Below are 21,817 nucleotides of genomic sequence, written 5' to 3'. Positions count from 1 at the left end.
CATGGTATTTTCTAGGCACATATTAGTGCTAGAATAGAAGGCTTCTTGTACAAAAAGATCTCATTTTCCATGTGGTTTCTTCATTAATGTATCTAATAAAACAAGAGTTACCACTTTTTTCCAGTTTGACTACAGCAGTTTAACATTCTCTCTAGTCTGTTTCCAGTTATGCAAAAAGGAAAGTTTCTGTGGTGATCAGGCTTATAATCATTATATTCATCCTAACTTGCTTCCTTGCCAATGCCTAATATACATCAAATTACTCATGATTGCATATAAGCTGCCTAGCACTTCTAGAATTGTTCCTTAAAATTCTATTTTCTACTGGTGACTTTTTAAAAGGACTATGCTATTTTTCTCCTGAATAATTAAAAAGATAAATCAAAAGATTGATTTGTATAGGTCTTTTGACATGCAAATTTATTGTCAGTACTCATGTGGAGTTAACAGATCTTCCCTAATTAAAAAAAAATAAGAAAATAAACTTTTTTAGAGATATATCCTGGAATTCATATGTTTAGCAGAATTCAAAGGCATGCAGGAAATTTTCGTAAATCTAGAGATCTTAAGGCAATTCTTTGGTAGTTCCCAGAGATGTTTAAAAGGTATTTCCTAAAAGGAAAAGCATTTTTTTTTTTAAAGAAAATGCTAGGTTAAAGTTAAGTTCTCTTAGAGCCTTTAATGTGCTAATATGCCTTATGAGTATCCAAAGAAGACATCATCAAAATTATCTTATACTTCACTATTCCATAGAACTCAGTTTTTGTTTTTATTTATTTATTGAAGTATATAGTTGATTTACAATATGTTGGTTTCTGCTGTACAGCAAAGTGATTCAGGTGTGTGTGTGTGTATTCTTTTCCATTATGGTTTATCCTGCGACACTGAATATAGTTCCCTGTGCTATACAGTAGGATATTGTTTATCCATTCTATAAATACTAGCTTGTATCTGATAACCTCAGACTCCCGATCCTACCCTCCCCCTGGCAACCATAAGACTGTTCTCTACATATGAACACGTTAGTCTGTTGCATAGATAACAGTAGTTTCCTTTGTGTCATATTTTAGATTCCACATATAGCTGATACCATACCACATTTGTCTTTCTCTGACTTACTTCACTTAGTATGATAATCTCTAGGTCCATCTATGTTGTTGCAAATGGCATTATTTCATTCTTTTTTTGGCTGAGTAGTATTTCATTATGCATATGTGCCACATCCTCATCCCTCGTCAATGAACATTTAGGCTGTTTCCATGTTTTGGCTATTGTGAACGGCTGCTATGAATATAGGGGTGTATGTATCTTTTAGAATTATAGTTTGGTCTGGATATATGTCCAGGAGTGCAATTGCTGGCTTATATGATAATTCTATTTTTGTTTTTCTGAAGAATCTCCATACTGTTTTCCATAGTGGCTGCACCAGCTTACATCCCCACCAACAGTGTAGGAGGGGAACCCACTTTTTTAGTATAGCCTCTTAAGGTACTAGTGCATATCAAAACAAACTTTGGACAGTGTTGCTTCAGGAAATTTCCTCAGTAAAGGGTTAATATTTCACCTCTTCTTTTTTAAACACCTCTAAAATTCCTCCTCCTTCACATGACTGTTAAGAACTTTTAGTTGCGTTACTTCTCGTTTCATGTTTATAAGCATGGTTTTATCATTAAAGTGAGAGGGGATGAAATTTTTGTAATGAGATACATTTTATTTTAATTTTCACCATTTATATACAAACACAAGTTAATAAAACATACCACAAAACAGTAAAATTTTATAGTTAATATTTATAGGTGCATAGTTTCATGCTCACATATTTATTATATATATTAACAAATTTCACAATACATCATTATTCTTTAGAATCATTAAAAGACACCATAGAATCTTATAATCTATGATAGTAAATCACTCACAATTTTTCAACAGCAACAAAAAAATAGTGAAGATTTAGAAATTAGTCACTTAGGTGTTTTTAATTTGTTTTAACATTTTATATTTGAAGCCACAATATCCACAGCACACAAAGACCCTGCTACCATTTATTCAGTGAGAGGGAAGCACCGAAATGCTGAGTTGGTGGGGCAGGTACAGATAATCCAATCACTGCTGATGGAAGACTTCAAAACACACTGTGAAAACTTTGAGAAAAATGTCATGACTGGGCATGTTGGAACCGAGCACTTATACAGGGTGGAACATCTGTCAGCAGGTCTCAGGAAATTGGGAGCAAAGATTTCTCTTAGGCTTCGGGTTCGTAGTCCTGATACCCTTCCTAGTATAAGGAAAATCAGAAATGCAACATGAAGTTGAGTATAAGTGACCAGTAACCAAGGGCTTCAGGGAAAATGGGACAGGACATGGCTTGCCATTTTGAAAAAAGGATATAGTCCTACAGTTCTAGAACTATTCTCCTACATCCAGTACAATTTTCTTTTTAATAATTTCATCTGCCTGTCAAATAAAAAAGTGAATTAATTAGGGTGGTAGTCAGATATCCAAATTCTACTTCCAGATGTGCTGTTTAACAATCTGTGACCTGCTCCTGTAGGACAAAGTAGCTAGTCTGTCTTAATCTGACTCTCATTTTCTTCAATTAAAGTGTGAGAACCAAATCAGGTAATTTTTCAGAAAGAAATTAAGACACTTAAAGACAAGTCACATTTTCCCTCCTTTTACTTTCCCAATTGAAAATTTCATCTTCATCTGCAGCTTTAATTATTCCTATTTCAAAGCTCCTCCTTTCCCCTCCAATATTTGAATAACATGTACAATAAAAATACTAGTGGTCTTAACCAAAGAGGCCAAATTAGTCCTCCTAAAGAACAACTCTAATAATATCAGAATCCTGCTTAAAAACAAACATATTTTCAATACTCAAGCTGCTTTCTGAATAAAGTACAAACTTAAGTGGCTAGGTTCTTCTAGTAGTTCCCAAGTCATCTTGGACCAATCTCTGCAGCCTTCATCTGTCACTATTCTCAGAGCTTGAATCACATTTAATTACTCACTGTGCCTCAGACATATCCACCTGGATTCCCAGGCATGTGTGCCTTGGAGATTTTCCTGTGCTAGAATGTCCTTCCTTCATTTTGACCTGTCACATCCCCCACCCCTTCCCACCCACCTCTTCTATAAAACTTACCCTGATTGAGCTAAAAAAAAATCTTGTAAAATACTAACTTTGTGCATGGTGTATATTTTTGCCCCTGTGATACCTCGTGCATAAAAGGCAGTAATGTTTGTCAAGGGTACCATGATAGATAAATGAAGGGATACATTTGTATTTTTTTTTTATCAAACATACTAAAGTGTAAACTCCTTGTGTTCTTATACTAGCAAATACTCTCTTATTCTCTATAGTGTTTAGCACTGTGCCATGCATTGGGAGCCCAAAAAGTTTGTTTGGGATTTTCCATAAGATCATACAGAAAAATCCCAAATGAACTTTTTGGCCAATCCAATATAAAAAAAAAAAAACAGAATATTGGTAAAATTAGGAAAATAAACAATTTAGTCTGTTTCTACAGGTGAGAGATTATCAATATACTTTTAAAAATGCCATGAAGAAGAACCCTACTATAACACACTTTAACTCAGGTTTTAATGGTGATGTCTCATTTTGATATCAAGGTTAATATTGTTCTCACAGAATTAGTGCTCCCTCTTCTATTTTTTTGATAAGTTAATTGACATTAATTGTAATTAGTTGATATTTCTTTAAATGTTTGGCAAAATTTACCAGTGAAGCCATCTATCTAGTCCTGGAATTCTCTTCATGGCTAGGTTTTTATTTTTTTAATCATTCAATATTTTTGTTAGAAATCTATTCAGATTTTCTATTTATTCCTGAGTCAGTCATTCATCTAAAGGTATTTTCTAATTTCCCTTCTGAAACATTTTCTATTGAAGAAACTTTATGCTGTTTAGAATGATGGACTGAAATATATCCATTATTAAAAACCATGCATTTATCATATTTCTACTCTATAATTTTGATTTACTTTTATTATGCACACATCCAGCTGGAAATGTATGGTCAATAATAATTACGTTCTCTTGGTATTTAGTTGATTTCTCTAACTTCCCATTTTGGGATTTGTTTTAGAAGGTAACGTTTCTAGTAAAAAAATTCTTTAATGTAGGGATCAGCAAACTCTTTCTGTAAAGGGCCAGGCTGAAAATATTTTAGGCTATGTGGTGCACATATGGTCTCTGTCACTGCTTCTGCCTTTTTAAAAAATAACTCTTTACAAATGTAAAAACGATTCACAGCTTGCAAGTTGTCCACACGCTAGACGTCCTGGATCTGGCCAACTTGTGCATCTAGAGAGTAAGTCATTCTCTTTAAGAACAAAGGTAAGGGAGATCTGAAGGTACTTGGGGTACTGATTATTAGACCCAATTTGAACTTCTAAGCTTTCTGTTTGGAGTTTTATATGTATAAATTCTTACCTCAGAAGGCATTTCATAAGCCTCATTGTCAGGATCCACAGGCATATCTTCCAGAATTCCTTCCTGGGAGGCTCCTTCTTCACCCTAATATTTAAATGAAAAGCAAACAAAGATTATGAAGAGGTACTGTTATTTACTTCTAAAAATCACAATCATATTTTGAAAAAAATCTTATACACAGTATGGCAGGGATGTGGTAAAAAATGACACTCTTTAATATTACTGTTAATATTCTAAATTATACAGTGCCTTTGGTAAAACATTGAGGCTACATGTGTTATTTACCCTAAAAATGTATGTTTTTTTTTTTTTTGCCAAGTAATTTACCATTCAGAAAACAGTCCAAAGCTAGAAAACAAAGGTGTTCTTAATAGGATCAGTGACAGAATAAAAAATTATTAACCTAAATATTCTAATAGATGATGAAAAGATAGAAAAATTATTCAGCCATTCAATAGATAATTATGAAAGCATCTATACTATGACATAAGTTATATGAAAATAACCTCTTTTATAATGTTTAGCAGTATGTAAAGTGTTGTATATATTATAGATATAATAGGTAGAATTCAGATACAAAGGTGAAACAGACTGGAGGAAGGCACAACAAAATATTAAGGGTACTATTTGTTGGGCAGTTATGCATATATTTTTGTAAGCTTTTAACTTATGTATACTTTTATATTATAAATGGTTATATATTTTATACTTTATGTCTAAAGATGGCAAAGAAACAAAAAAACTGAAATTCCAAGATTGAAACTGTACATATTTGGAGGAACAAAAATCAAATATTTGGTCAGAAAAGGGATATCACAAATTCAACCTGAAATGGCCATGGTTTTACTATTGTTCTTCATTAAGTACCTTTTGTTGCTTTGCATTTATTCCAGAAAAGGAATTATATAAAGGAGTCATTGAAATTGAAAAAGCAAGGAAGCAACATGAGCCTATATAGAATTACTCAAACATATCAAATAGTCCTTCAGTCAATGTGGCTTCTATTTAAAACTATGCCTGATGTGGGGCGCTTCCCAGGTGGTACTAAAGAACCTGCCTGCCAGTGCAGGAGCATAAGAGATGCAGGTTCGATCCCTAGGTCAAGAAGATCCTCTGGAGGAGGTCATGGCAATCCAATTGAGTATTCTTGCCTAGAGAATCCTATGAACAGAGGAGCCTGGCAGGCTATAGTCCATAGGGTCACACAGGGTCAGACATGACTGAAGCAGTTTTGCACGCACACGTCTGATGTAAATAACATCTCCCCATGTCTTCATCATGTGAATGACTGATAGGTAGGGAGAGGGATAAGGAAATGTCTGACTGCAAGAAAAGGTCAAATTAAAGCCCATTCTTAAATTAGCTGGGCAGAGAATTTTATAGGTCATCCTCCTCTGCCCAACTCCTGTTTAATTGATCTACAAAGTCCTAGTTGTTTACAAATGAAATAAGGTAATATAAACCTTCCCTAAAATACTTCTAAACATGGAGTAAAAGTGGTGTTTTCAGTGTTTTGCCTTAGGTAATGTCAAGAATACAAGTTCTGCTGATTGGTGGTTAGATATAAGGACTGTAATATCACACTTGAGTTCAAATCCTAGCTGCTAAAGATTCCAGACCTTTTGTGATATTGGGCATGTTTCTTAAGCTTTCTCTAAGCACCAAATAGCCTTGGTGATAAAATGGGGCAACGATTCCATTTTTTCATTGGGAAGAGCCAGTGACATCATTAGCCCTCTCAGAAGTATTTAGATTAACTTTTAGTGATAGTCAAGTATGAAAATAGTAAGGTAAATTTCCCGTTACTGTCATTTTAAGCTCTTAGAGCTTTATTTCTCTAACCTAATTTGTTTAAAGATTCTGATACAGACTGGACAAGTCAATATGCAGAACTGACTTGCTTTCTATCACAAATAAGGTGTTAACTGTACAACTAAGACTGGTGAATGTTATTGGATATGTGTGTCTATGTGTACTTGGGTGTGTCTTTTGCACCTTTCAAAGTTCATCCAAGTAATGAATTCTTTGGCTAGATTGATCATGTATTGGGTTCAAGCAAAAACTACCTCTATTAATTTTAATGATTTACTTAGGTTGCAAGTATTTAATAATCACTTATTTTTAAAAGTACATGCTTTTCTGATCATGTATTTACCTAATCCTTAAAATTACACTTCAAATATCCAGTTTTTGAAGTAAAATATGTCACCTGTGGGTCAGGGCTTGAGAAACCATAGATATACTATTAAAGAGGCCAAGTGATGAGGCAGAAATGAAGATACTTAGATAAATGGGGAAAAGTGGAAACAAGTGAAACAAATACCATGATGGTCAGTAAGTATTAACATGGCATAAGAGGCCTATATTTTCAGATGATCGTTATTCTCTAAAGGAATATATGTTGATTTCACAAGTCTGACTGCTGACTTTAAATGTTGTTTTTTAGAGAATAAGACTATTGATTTCATTAAAATAAAAACACATTAATATTAATAAGCTATCATTAAGATATTTACCTGTATTATATTACATGAAGTAGAAATAGCTCATAGACCTCCCATGAGGCAGAATATCCTTAACCACATCTTCCCAAGAAAATTTGGATTTAAAGAGGTTTAGTAATTTGTTCAAACTAGCACAGGTGACTCTAGACTCTGTGCCCTTAACAACTATCCTGAACTACTTCCCCAAAAGAATTTTGGGATTCAAAATGTTTTATCTACAGATTGTAGAAACACCAATAGGAAATTCTGTCATATCCCTGACTATGCCTTGACTGTTCATTTAGGACCCAGTTAACAGTCTATTCCTTGTAAACAAAATTGTCTTATAACTTGATTGCTGAAATCCATCAAAGAAGTTTATTCACAAGCATTATATGTTCTCTGGGCCTGTTGTACCCTTCATACTATAAAAGTTTACCCAGAAGGAAAAAAAGAACAAAAAGTATTAGTCAAAACACAACTGAGAATTGCCTTTATCAAAACACTGATAAATTCTCTAGTGTGTAAAAAAAAAAAAAAAAAAAAAAGAGAGAAACTAGTGAGGGTTAAGGAAATAGTGGGGATGAAGTGGAGTATAAAAGATAATTACTCAAAATTCTTTAAAAATAGGGGTTATGATGCTCAATTGCCTATTTTCTGTCCAGTCTTGTGCTGCAGTATAATTTCACCATCCTACCATATCCTTTACACATAGCCTATTGGCTCTAAATATTCATTAAAGTGCTACCCAGGGGTCAGAATAGGATGGGGCAGTATGAGGAAAGCACAGCACAGGTAGGAGATGGACTGCGGAATTGGAATCAGCATTGACCAGGAAAAATGTGTCACAGGAAAGTCATCAAACATGTATCTTGCCTTTCTGGTAAAAACTGTACCCCAGGGTAAACAAATAGTTGGCCACAGGTTTTCTTTATACAGATACAGCCTTTTCTTCTATGAAATGATCATTAACGGCTTGCCAATGTGACAGGAAGAGAGATAACCGCATACATGTGCCCTGATGGCAGACATATCAACACCTATAAAAATATCTTTGCCAAACATTAGAATTTCACTGAAACCTAAATATCACTAGAACTGACAGTTTACAGCAAATATAAGAGACTGAAAAACAAGTTCACATCATTGGATGCAATCAGCAAATTTTGGACTGTGGGAAACGATACAGGACAAATAATTACTTTAAGTAAATTTTGCAAGAAAAACAAGTTTTGGGAAACCTATAAACTGGACTTGAGAGAGCATTAGAAAATTACAATTTAAGAATCTTATTTCAGTCTTATTTGGAATCCTAGTTTAAGAAAATGAGAAACAAACATGAGGGGAGAATTTCAACATTGCTTTGGATATTTAATTAAGGAGTTACTGTTTATTTTTAAAATGTAATATTGGGGTTTTACTTAAAGAAATTCCTTAAATTAAAAAAATAATCAAAAGTTTTTAGATCAAAGAAGATATCTGGGTATTTGCTTGGAAATTATGTGGTGTGGATGGACAGAAATGAGTAGGCTGTATGAGAAACAGGAGTCTATGTGGTGGTGATTGGCTGCATTTGAAGGGAAGCAGGATATATACACTAAAATGTGACACTTTGGCAAGTGGATTACTTGAAGTGAAGGCAATCAAGGCCCAGCAGACTCCGGAGTAGCTTTTTACCTCCTCCATAACTGCCAAAAAGAGCATGGATTAGAGGCCGGTACCAGAAAGAGCTCTTACCAGAGATAACTTTATTATTTTTTTTTAATCTGAAAGCTTCATCTGCATGGCAGGGCAAACATCTGATTACCAGACATCTGTTCTTCTCATCTTCCTGTGAATTACCCTCCTCCCCTTTGAAACTCAGGCCGCTATCCTATTCTTTAGCTCAGGGTAGTATATAAGCCTCAATTGCCTGACTGCCTTTGAGTTTCATGTCTTTGTGGGGCTCCCATATGTATAAAATCAAATTTGTATTTCTCCTGTTAATCTGTCTTATGTCAAAATTTAGTTACGAGACCAACCAAAGAACCTATAATGAATGAAAGGAAAATGTTTCCTCCCCAGTAGTCTGGCACCCAATGTGGGGCTCTCCTTTGGCTGGACATCCTGTGTTCCATGGCTGCTATAGCTGAGAGATCCTGGAAGCTCTGGTAGAAGGTAAGAGTTCTTACCACATCAGTTTCCTGGGTCTCTGCCTGCAGGACGTGGTGGAAACAAAAGTAGGAAGAGTTCTTTTCTTTTTCTACATTTAGATTAGCAGGAGAAAATATTGTGTGAACCACTGTCTTTGGTATAGTGACTCTGGTAAAGATTTGTTACGAATATTCTTATTTTCTTTTGTCTTTTGTGTGGTTTGTCATAAACAGGAAAATAATAGGGTTGAATATAGGCACAGATTTCATAAGCTTGTTGTTTAAACTGGTCTCACAGACTGGTGAATTCATTGTTCTCACCAGGCTGGTGTCTCTTTAGACAAGTTTTGCTGTGTTTCCCCTATATTAAAAAACAACAACAAATGAAGTATTCTTTTTGTCTTGCTCAGCCACATCTGCCTGTTTCAATTTCCCTTTCCTATTAAGATTTGCAGAGAATAACTCTGTCCAGATCACTAGGCCCAGAGTATAAAGAATACTTGTATAAATCTTGAAAGTCAAGAAGTGAATTTAGCACAATCACTTGGGCTGGCTTCACTGCTCCTTACAACAACTCCTACTTTTTCCAGGGGCCTGTAATTGGGTTGGGTTCTGCTGGCTTCAGGCTTTCCTATGCAATGCAAATATATTCTGGTCCCCCAAGGTAAAGGGGGACCATACTCTGGTAGTTCGAGTAAATTACCAAGTCCTTTTACCTCCACTTTCACAGATTTAGAGAGGCATTAAAAAGATTAGTTGCACATTCTCAGTCCCACTTACAGGGACTCTGATTTGCTGCTAAGATGTATTCTCCCGACCATAAACATTATTTTGGATATAATGTAGTTAACAGAGAAAACAGAAAGTTCCCTGTGGGGAGAAGGGGCATTCTTAAAGAAGAAACAGATGGCCCAGGCCCTCCTAAATAATCAGGGAAAGGATCAGGTTGAGGCCAGTATCCAGGGGCTAAGGGAAGCAATAGTAGGTTTTTCCTCCTGAGGTGAGTTGGTTGAAGATTGAATTGTACAGTCAGGGGAAAAAAAAAGAAAAACATTAAAAACTTTATCCAGAAGTTTAAAACACATATAGCGTTAAACCTTGAATTCCAGAACATAGAAATCTTTTGATTTCCATCTTCTTTGGAAATCTCCTTGATATAAGGGGGCAAATTAAGATAATGTATTTGAATGGGTGAACCAGCCATTTGATATCACTCAGACTGCAACCCAACTCTTTGAGGAATTAAAATCAACAGTCCTTGTCTAATAAACCTTCACAAAACCAGAAATGCACCTCTAGAAAACAATGCAAAATACACCTATCTTTTACCAGCCTCCAAACTTCCCCTTTTGATTTCAAAGTGCTTGTACACACTGTAAAAGATCAAGACGTTGAGACAAGTGTTCTAAAAAGAAGGAAAGTAGTAATTATTCTAGACCTTGGATAATAAACACACTCCAAAACTCCTTGGAGACATCATGCATTCTTTGTCCCTTGAAAAAGTAAATCTTCCATATCTTTCAAATGTAAACACCCCAGGGAGGTAACTAATACACAGCCCACAATCATCTGAGACAGAAGTAAACAAGGGGGCATGGAGAAAAGGTTTTTGAAAATACAAACTGCTATAAGTTTTCCCTCCCTCAAAATTTAATCCACAGCTCCCATAAGATTAAAGTCTTCTCCACAAAAATTAGTAAAATGCTTTAGCCATTTGAGTAGGTGAACTTCACTTGTTCCACCTTCCAGACACACAATTTGGATTCAGCTGTTACTTATGAACTAGTGAGCTCTGTTCTGTTGTATCTGATTCTTGGCTACAATTTTGGGACGGAAGCTATATGTTGACTACAAATTGGCACTTGCCATCTACCTCTACAAGGATTAAATCACATGCTGCAGCAGCTGCTGATTTTCAACACACCCTGAAAGGAGTTCAGGGTGGAGAGCTGAGATGAGGCAGTCTGTGCTCTGGGAAAACTCGCAGGACAGGTCTTTAGATATTTTCAGGAGCCGATTTTTATTAAGCCCAATTCTTGTATCTCCTTATGCCTAGAAAAAGCACTAAAATATTTCATGGTGATGACTGTTCCTTGTGACTAGCAGAAAGCTTCTGAAAAATGTGTCTGATTGTATGTCTCTCTCCCTTTACCAAAATCACATATATACTGACCATTCCCCTGCTTCTTTACAGCAGTTTCTCAAAGCTATCTGAGGTGCTGTCTCTCAGACTTGCAGTACTCATTCTGCCCCCAAATAAAACTTAACTCGCAGCTCAGATTGTACATTTTTTAGAAGCTGACATATAGGATCTCTGGCTGTGTATTTATATACATCTATAGATGTATGTTGGGAGAAGGCGATGGCACCCCACTCCAGTACTGTTCCCGGAAAATCCCATGGATGGAAGAGCCTGGTAGGCTGCAGTCCATGGGGTTGCTAAGAGTCAGACAGGACTGAGCGACTTCACTTTCACTTTCCACTTTCATGCATTGGAGAAGGAAATGGCAACCCACTCCAGTGGTCTTGCCTGGAGAATCCCATGGACGGAGAAGCCTGGTAGGCTGCAGTCCATGGGGTCGCACAGAGTCGGACACGACTGAAGCGACTTAGCAGCAGCAGCAGCAGCATAGATGTATGTTATGCATATGTGATATTTTTCTACCTCTGGAAGGTATAGCCACAATTACTTTGTTAAAAAACAAAACAAAACTGACTTTAACTGGCTTAAAGAAAAATATGCACTTATTAATTTATATATTTTTAAACCCTCAGAAATAAGACACTAATCCAAATGCTTTCCAAGTTCATGTGGTCTGTGGTAATCTTTGATAAATAAAACTAGTTAAAAAAAAAACTAGTTTAAATTTGTTAGTTTAATTAAAATATCTTCAGAGCTTTCTACCTAGGTTTACTAAAAGTCAAATAAGCCCATATTATCTCTGTTACAGAATTTGTCAGAAGGAAAAATAACCTAAGATGATGGCTTGCTGCTTTAATGTCTCATTTTATGAGTATTCTAAACATGGTTATTAAAAACAAGTGAAATAAATAATTGTAACAGAGATACAAATTTTAAGTGAACTTTTCAAAAATAATTATGTTTTACTGTATGTCCTAAATCTCTTTGGTAATTTAGAGTTTTGCTATATTAAGTTAAATGATGGAAATTCATTGAGGTCATTTCCAAATAAGATAAAAGACAGAAAGATCAATTATTGGTTTTCACTTCTTCTTATAGAGAAATTGAAGATATCTGCACCTGTCAGTAACATGTCTTGTGCCATATTAAAAAATTGTACTATGAGAAAGTGTACACTTCTAGAAATTATGCAATATACTCCTAAAACTGCTAATCTATGGAATATTAGTCTGACAGTTCACAATTTCTTACTTAGTTTTCATTAGATATTAAGATTTCCAAGACTTAAGAATTATAATTAATGTATGTAATTAAAACTCTGCAAGAAGGTAAGATGTGTTTGAGAAAAGATATAAAGTATAGAGATATGATTTATTAAGGGAAAAAGACTAATTTTGTCCTAAAGTAACAATTATTTCTCTTATTTTCTGCTTTTTCATTTTGAAACTAAATGGATGTACAAAGTTGAGGAGGAAAATGGGGATGGAAGAAGAAAAGAGAATATTGCCTTGTGTAGTTAAGTTGGGTAAAATTGAATAAATTTATAAATCTTTTCAAGAATAAGCTTTAATAACAGTATATTCATATTTGTATAAAATTTTCTTTCATCTGTTAAAACAACAAGATTTCCTTAGCCTCCTGGTGTGCCCTCTGTAAGACTGTGAAAGGATCTCATCACCCTTTGAAGTAATCCAACTAGAACAAAGATTCCATATTTTATCAAAATCATTTCTTGTGCTTCATGTTATATTTACAAGTATTTGATTACTTAAGAAAACTGAGTCTTATCTATTAAAAGAGCTATTTTTTTTAACAACTATATAACTTTCTGTGTCTGCCTGCAAAGTATTTTGTTGTCACTTTGGTTATGTGGATAACTAAATATTATATCACAATGACCTATGATCCTATTTGAATTCCTCATATCATACTCTAAATGAAATATTTTTGCCCTTGAAATAATTGGCATTTTCAAGAGTGTCCCTGAAACAGCTCTAAAGATTTATTCTCTCATATATATATATAAAGGATGTAAAACATTGTTTATTTGATGTTAAATTACATGGTAAGCATTGTCAGGCAGGAAGTAATACTAAATCTTTAAGTTATATTTCTCTAGATATATGTTATTAATGTGTACTACAGAAATTGTGTACAATTCCTAAAAACATTATATGTAACATTTTCAGTCATAATTCCAGTTATTACCTAAAAATGTCACAAAAAATAATCAAATTTCCTTATCAACTGCATTCTAATGAATTCGCATCAAATCTTTAACTATGACTTTTTTCTCTTTTGTGATTAACAAACACCTTGTGTTTTACTCTAGTGCTTTGGGAAAAGTGTACCTGCAAAAGTGCTTCACCTTTAAGAGGACTCCTGGAAAGAAATATAACAAGTACTGGTTTCTGATACTTTCCAATCATACCATGGAACAGACACAAGACTTCGAAAATAAACTATGGTACCAATGGGAAAAGGTGGGAGGGAAGGGATAAACTGGGAGTTTGGATTACCATGTATATATTACTATCGATAAAATAATCAACAAAGACCTACTGTATAGCCCAGGGAATAATACTCAATATTCTGTAATAACCTATATGGGGAAAGCATCTGAAAAAGAATAGATACATGTATAATTAAACAAGTTTGCAGTATACCTGAAACTAACACAATACTGTAAATCTACTATACTGCAGTATAAAACTGGACATGGAACAACAGACTGGTTCCCAATAGGGAAAGAAGTACATCAAGGCTGTATATTGTCATCCTGCTTATTTAACTTACATGCAGAGTACATCATGAGAAATGCTGGGCTGGAGGAAGCCCAACCTGGAATCAAGATTGCCAGGAGAAATATCAATAACCTCAGATATGCAGATGACACCACCCTTATGGCAGAAACTGAAGAACTAAAGAGCCTCTTAATAAAAATGAAAGAGGAGAGTGAAAAGTTGGCTTAAAACTCAACATTTAGAAAACTAAGATCATGGCATCTGGTCCCATCACTTCATGGCAAATAAATGAAGAAACAGTGGGGGGCGGGGAAAAAGGATTTAGATAGGGCCTTGTACCAGAAAGACAGCTTTAACCAGAGGTAACTTTCAGATAAATTTTATTTTATCTGAGAGGCAAAGCAAACATCTGATTATCAAACATCTGCTCTTTGCCTCTTTCAGTGAATCTCTTCCTCCCCTTTGAAGCTATAGTCCCTATGCTTTAGCTTAGGATGGTGTTATGAATTTCAATTTCCTGGCTGCCTTTGAATCCTGTATCTTTGTGGAGATCCCACATGTACAAAATTAAATGTCTTTCTCCTGGCAATATGTTTTATGTCAATTTATTTATTAGACCAGCCAAAGAATCTAGAGGGGAAGAAGGAAAAATTTTTCTGCCCATTTTCCATCTTTAATTTTTGTAAGTTTTTAAAAGTATGTGTTCATTTCAATAGCTTTTATGTTTTCTGAATATGATTATTCTAAATTTCTCAACTCCATAGTATTAATATATATTTAAACATAGTGAAATATTTGGTAACTATTCCAAGAAAATATAACAAGAAACATTTCAGAGAGTCACTAGTTATAACTTTACCCAGATACCTGTATATTTACTGTTGTATAAACCTACCTCTAAAAAACTGTTATTTAGAAAGATCTCAACATAGTTCAACTCATTTAGAACTGTACCTAAGTATGCATTGAATGCTATAAAAGGAACCTTGAAATTTTGTATTTTATGGATATTAAAGACTTGTTTTTAAAACAATCATATTTGATGTGAAATGCAGCTTCTATTCATTTTTACCACAAAAGACAAAAAATAACAATATAACAAATGTTGAACACCTTTGAAAAAACATTCTGTTCCCATTTTTACGTTAATGATGTATAAACTCAGAACATGTTAGGGTAATAAAATACAGGATAAAAATATATGGATTATGATATATGCCTGCATGTTTAGGAAGAGAATCTGTGTTCTATAGGTTCTATAGGGTAGTATATATAGATGTGGTAAAATAATACCTTTATTCTCTCTAATAATACCATTTCCAGAATATCTCTGGCCTCCTTTTAAAAATGGGATTGCTTTAAGGATGCCAACATATTGTACATGTAGTATCTCACCTCTGCCCACAAACCCTGGAAATAAAAATGGTTATCAACAATATTACAGTGGTACAGCCCTCCATTGCTAATGAGCAAAGACACAGACTTACGAGAAGCTGCATGGAGCAGAAATGGTTGTGACTGACCTTTCCCACTATAGGACACAAACTCATGTTATTTTTAAAATGGAGCTCTTCTGTCAAATAGCCGATATATAACCAATTACCAACTGATATCTGTCTAGCTGAATTCTCTATAAAACAAGTCATAAAATGAGACTTAACTCATAATACTTTATAGGAAACCAGCCAAGGAAGACAGAAAGCATATCAGCTTAGAGAAACAAGACACAGCAGATCACTCAGACCATTCAACTAGTCTATTCCTTTCAACTCAGTTACATACAGAGAGGGCTAAGAACTGCATTATTTGTGCAGTGAGTTAGATGTAAGAGAGAATGAGTAAGTGGAAGGGCAAGGCATTGACAAGAATTAAAGAGTGATAGACCTGGTATAGTCATAAAGACAAAGCTATAATTACAGCATTTTGAATGTTTTTGCCCTGTTATTTCAATAGAGCAGTATTTTTTTTTCTTTTTTAAAAATTTTATTTATTTTTAAACTTTACAATATTGTATTAGTTTTGCCAAATATCGAAATGAATCCGCCACAGGTATACCTGTGTTCCCCATCCTGAACCCTCCTCCCTCCTCCCTCCCCATACCCTCCCTCTGGGTCGTCCCAGTGCACCAGCCCCAAGCATCCAGTATCCTGCATCGAACCTGGACTGGCGACTCGTTTCATACATGATATTATACATGTTTCAATGCCATTCTCCCAAATCTCCCCACCCTCTCCCTCTCCCACAGAGTCCGTAAGACTGATCTATACATCAGTGTCTCTTTTGCTGTCTCGTACACAGGGTTATTGTTACCATCTTTCTAAATTCCATATATATGCGTTAGTATACTGTATTGGTGTTTTTCTTTCTGGCTTACTTCACTCTGTATAATAGGTTCCAGTATTTTAGATTTTGTTGAACTTTTCAAGAAGAAAACTATTTCAAGTTTTTATAACATACTGCCATGTTATGCTTTAGATCTCCTAGTCTATAATCTTTCCATTAGCATTTACTACTAATTTGTATAAGATATGGTCTAAGATAAAAGAAAGCACACACACACACACACACACGCACAACTCTAGATCACTGATTATCTCTGGGGTTATCTCCTGAGACCATCTTAAATCTCCTAATTAAAAAGTGTAGCTGCAGCACATCATTTCATCACAAATTGCACATGTTACCAACAAGCAAAATTAGCAACAGGCTGAGTGAAGATGGGGCTTCTGGTCATCTGTTAGGCTTTCTTATTAGCAAAATGACCTACACCCCTCATTAGCTGTGTTAGATACCTATTGAAGATTGTCTCAGCAAATTTACAAATTACTGCATCACTTGGGGTTAGTCAAACTGATGACCACCATTAAATCATGTAGTAAGCACAATATATTATATACACCTACAAAGAAAATTCACACCTACAAAGAAATGTTTTCAGATTAAAAATGTAATTCTAACTCTCCACAGAAAAACTACTAGAACTGATAAATGAATTTGGCAAGGTAGCCACATACAAGATTAACATACAGAAATTGGTTACATTTCTTTACCCTAACAATGAAATAGCAGAAAGGAAATGTAAAAAAAAAAACCTTTAAAACTGCACCCCCCTCAAAAAAAAATACTTAGAATAAACCTGACCAAGGAACTGAAGGAACAAAGGAAATCAAAGATTATTCAAAGAAATGGGAAGATATCCCATGCTCTTCAATAGGAAGAATTAATATTGTTAAAATAGTAATATTACCCAAAGCAATCTATAGATTTAGTGCAAACCCTATCAAATTATCCATGGCATTTTTCACAGACCTAGAATAATCCTAAAACTCATATGGAACCATAAAAGACCCAGAATCTAAGAAATCCTGAGGAAAATAGGAAAAGCAGGAGGTATAACTCTCTCAGACTTCAGACAATACTACAGAGATACAATAATCAAAGCAGCATGCTATTGGCACAGAAACAGACATATGGATCAATGGAACAGAATAGAGAGCCCAGAAATAAACCTACACTCCCACAGTCAATTAAAATTAGATAAAAGAGGCAAGAATATAAAATGGGAAAAAGACATTCTCTTCAAGTGGTGCTGGCTAAGTTAGACAGCTGTATGTAAATCAGTGAAGTTAGTACCCACTGTCACACATGCACAGAAATAAACTCAAAGTGACTTAGACTTGAATATGAGACAAGACACGATAAAACTCCTAGAAGAGATCACAGGCAAAACATTCTCTAACATAAACTGAACCAATATTTTCTTGGGTCAATCTCCCAAGAAAACAGAAATAATAACAAAAACAAATGGGACCTGATCAGACTTAAAGTTTTTGCGTAGCAGAGGAAATCATAAAAAAATGAAAAGGCAACCTGCAGAATGGGAGAAAATATTTGCAAATGATGTGACAAACAGGGCTTAATTTCCAAAACACACAAACAGCTCATAAAACTCAACAACAACAAAAACCCAATAAAAAAAAATGGGCAGAAGTCCTAAATAGACATTTCTCCAAAGAACTAGTACAGCTTACCAACAGGAACATGAAAAGATGCTCAACACAGCTAATTATTAGAGAAATGCAAATCAAAACTACAACAAGGTGCCTCACACCGGTCAGAATGGCCATCATTAAAAAGTCTCCAAATAACAAATCCTACAGAGGATGCAGAGAAAAGGGAACCCTCTTAGCATTATTGGTGAGAATGGAAGTTGGTGTAGCCACTATGGAAAACAGTAAGGAGGTTCCTCAGAAAATTAAAAACAGAATATATGATCCAGCAATCCCACTCCAGGGCATATATCCAGACACAAATATAATTCAAAAAGATATATGTGCCCCTATGTTCATAGAGAACTATTCACAACAGCTAACACACGGAAACAGCCTAAATGTCCATCAACAGATGAATGGATAAAGATGTGGTTCATGTACATAATGGAATACTACTGAGCTATAAAAAGAATGAAATAATGCCATTTGCAGCAACATGGATGCAACTAGAGATTATCATATCAACTGAATTAAGGCAGAAGGAGAAATACAAATGCCACATGATATCACTTATATATGGAATCTGAAACATGGCCCAAATGAAGCTATTGATGAAACAGAAACAGACTCACAGACATAGAGAAAGGACTTGTGGGTGCCAAGGGAAGGTGGGAAGGGATGGACCGTGATTTTGGGGTTGGTGGATGCAAACTGTTATGTATAGAATAGATAAACAACAAGGTCCTATTGTATAGCACAGAAAACTATATTCAGTATTGTAGGATAAACCATAATGGAAAATAAAATTTTAAAAAGTATATATGTATGTAACTGAATCACTTTGCTGTACAGAAGAAATTAACACAACATAGTAAATCAGTAATACTTCAATTGAAAAATAAAATGAAAAATGCAAATCTATTATAAATAATAGTTTTAGAGAAACCAATCTGATTTTGAAATAAGTACTTAAAAATTGGTCATGCTCTATTTTGGATTATACATTATCATATTACTCATTTTCTTGCCTTTTGCTTTTCTAATTCTTTCTTTAGTCTTGGCACTCCTTTCACAAAGAAAGAGAAAGGGAACAGATGAAATGAAAACTAGTTTGTTTTTAAAAGGTTTGGGAGAGAGGAGAGAGTAAAGCTAACATATTAAATCTATTTTAGTGCTATTCTTTGGGTGTTCTTTATCAGTAATCCTGAATCCAGCTTTAAATATATTCAGCCATAAACTATAAAATAATTAGTCTGTTAATTGGTCTATAAATCAAGAATCAGTGTGAAACCATTTTTGAGAAGAAATTTTCTTTCTATAGCAAAGAGGTAGTATTCTATCTTAAATCTTCATCCTTGGTAAGCATAACAAGTAGCTTAGTAAAACTGCCATATTTATGAAAGTGGCATGTAATTAGCTGACTCACCTAATACAACTTCACAGCAGAGCAACAATTGCCAGCTTTTCTCATGTTATGTGGATATAGATCTAGCTGCAAATACTAATACACAATAGGGAGTCTGGGAATAATGTAGTTTCAGTTTTCAGGTCCAAAGATTAATCCTCTTCTTCCATTAATAAAATATTTTATGTCTAAATATATATTTATATTTGCTTATTACTTAAATCTGCATGGATAGAGTTCTTGAAGAGCTTCCACTTGGGAAGTGCTTGCATAAGACATCAACATGAAAGTGGGTCAGCCTTAGGAAGATCAACTCCTCTACTTAGCTAAGAAGGAACCAGTCCTTTCACCTTTGCAAATGCATTGATATTTGGCGGCAAGTCTTAAAACTAGTGGGAAGATCCCCTGGAGAAGGAAACAGCAACCCACTCCAGTCTTCTTGCCTAGAAAATTACATGGAAAGAGAAGCCTGGTGGGCTACAGTCCATAGGGTCGCAAAGAGTTGGACACGACTGAGCAGCATATATTCATGCACTTAAAACTAGAAACTAGAAGAGGAATCAGTGGAGAGGGTAGATTTTGGCCTTAAGAAGCCTCACTACAAACAAAGCTAGTGGAAGTGATGGAATTCCAGCTGAGCTATTTCAAATCCTAAAAGATGATGCTGTGAAAGTGCTGCACTAAGTATGCCAGCAAATTTGGAAAACTCAGCAGTGGCCACAGGACTGGAAAAGGTCAGTTTTCATTCCAATCCCAAAGAAAGGCAATGCCAAATGTTTAAACAGCCGCATGACTGCACTCATCTCACGTGCTAGCAAAGTCATGCTCAAAATTCTTCAAGATAGGCTTCAATAGTACTTCATCTGAGAACTTCCAGATGATCAAGCTGGGTTTAGAAAAGGCAAAGGAACCAGAGGTCAAATGGCCAACATCCATTGGATCATAGAAAAAAGCAAGAGAATTCCAGAAAAACATCTACTGCTTTACTGACTATGCCAATGCCTTTGGCTGTGTGGATCACAGCAAACTGTGGAAAATTCTTCAAGTGATGGGAATATCATACCACCTTACCTGGCTCTTGAGAAACCTCTCCATGCAGGTCAAGAAGCAACAGTTAGAACTGGACATGGAACAACAGAGTGGTTCCAAATTGGGAAAGGAGTATGTCAAGGCTGTATATTGTCACCCTGCTTATTTAACTTACATGCAAAGTACATCATGTGAAATGCTGGACCTGGATGAAGTACAAGCTAGAATCAAGATTGCTGGGAGAAATATCAATAACCTCAGATATGCAGATGACAGCACCCTTATGGTAGAAAGCAAAGAGGAACTAAAGAGGCTCTTAATGAAAGTGAAAGAGGATATTGAAAAAGCTGGCTGAAAACTCAACGTTCAAAAAATTAAGATCATTGCATCCTGCCCCATCACTTCATGGCAAATAGATGAGGAAACAATGGAGACAAAGATAGACTTTACTTTCTTGGGCTCCAAAATCACTGCAGATGACGAGTGCAGCCAAGAAATTAATATATGCTTGTTCCTTGGAAGAAAACCTATGACCAAACTAGACAGCATATTAAAAATCAGAAACATTACTTTACCGACAAACAGCCATATAGTCAAAGCTATGGTCTTTCCAGTAGTCATGTATGGATGTGAGAGTTGGACCAAAAAGAAAGCTGAGCACCGAAGAATTGATGCTTTTGAACTATGGTGTTGGAGAAGACTCTTGAGAGTCCCTTGGTCTGCAATGAGATCAAACCAGTCCATCCTAAATGAAATTAGTCCTGAATATTCATTGGAAAGTGAAAGTTACTCAGTCATGTCCGACTGTTTGCAACCCCATAGATTTAGTCCATGGAATTCTCCAGGCCAGAATACTGGAGTGGGTAGCCTTTCCCTTCTCCAGAGGATCTTCCCAACCCAGGAATCGAACAGGGGTCTCCTGCCTTGCAGGTGGATTCTTCACCAACTGAGCTATGAGGGACTGATGCTAAAGCTGAAGCTCCAGCTCTTTGGCCACCTGATGCAAAGAACTAACTCTTTGGAAATGACCCTGATGTTTGAAAAGATTGAAAGCAGGAGTAGAGGGGGATGACAGAGAATGAGATAGTTGGATGGCATCACCAACTCAATGCACATGAGTTTGAGCAAGCTTCGGGAGTTGGTGATGGACAGGGAAGCCTGGCACACTGCAGTCCATGGGGTCGCAAAGAGTCAGACATGACTGAGTGACTGAACTGAACTGAACTGAGATACAGAGTGTGCTTTCGTATGTTAGGGATCCTAGGGAATGCTGAAAGGCCCCTCAGAAAGAAGGAATTTCTATCAAAAACCAAGGCTCAAGTGTTTGCTTTCAAAAACAAGTGGAAAACTCATCTTAATACCTGAAGGGGAGAAAATACTTCAGGCAAAACAAACTGCTCAGACACATAAGGGTGCATAGGACCTCTAAGG

At 35.4% G+C, this 21,817-nt stretch overlaps 1 protein-coding gene across 4 annotated transcripts in view; it reads right to left on the bottom strand.

Annotated features, from left to right (window-relative positions):
* Positions 1-1,728: 1,728 nt before the first annotated feature.
* SNCA (synuclein alpha) overlaps positions 1,729-21,817 on the bottom strand; it is a 146,727-nt gene continuing 126,638 nt past the window's right edge. For all 4 annotated transcript variants that reach the window (XM_005904452.3, XM_005904453.3, XM_014481021.2 and 1 more), the window contains exons 5-6: positions 4,459-4,542; positions 1,729-2,278 (exon numbers count right to left, since the gene is read on the bottom strand). In XM_005904452.3, the coding sequence (XP_005904514.1) occupies positions 2,246-2,278; positions 4,459-4,542 (117 nt within the window). In that variant the 3' untranslated portion in view covers positions 1,729-2,245. The remainder of the gene's footprint in view (positions 2,279-4,458; positions 4,543-21,817) is intronic.

This window comes from Bos mutus, chromosome 6 (assembly GCF_027580195.1).
Source record: "Bos mutus isolate GX-2022 chromosome 6, NWIPB_WYAK_1.1, whole genome shotgun sequence".
NCBI classification, from domain to species: domain Eukaryota; kingdom Metazoa; phylum Chordata; class Mammalia; order Artiodactyla; family Bovidae; genus Bos; species Bos mutus.
This window is presented reverse-complemented; position numbering and strand designations above follow the sequence as displayed.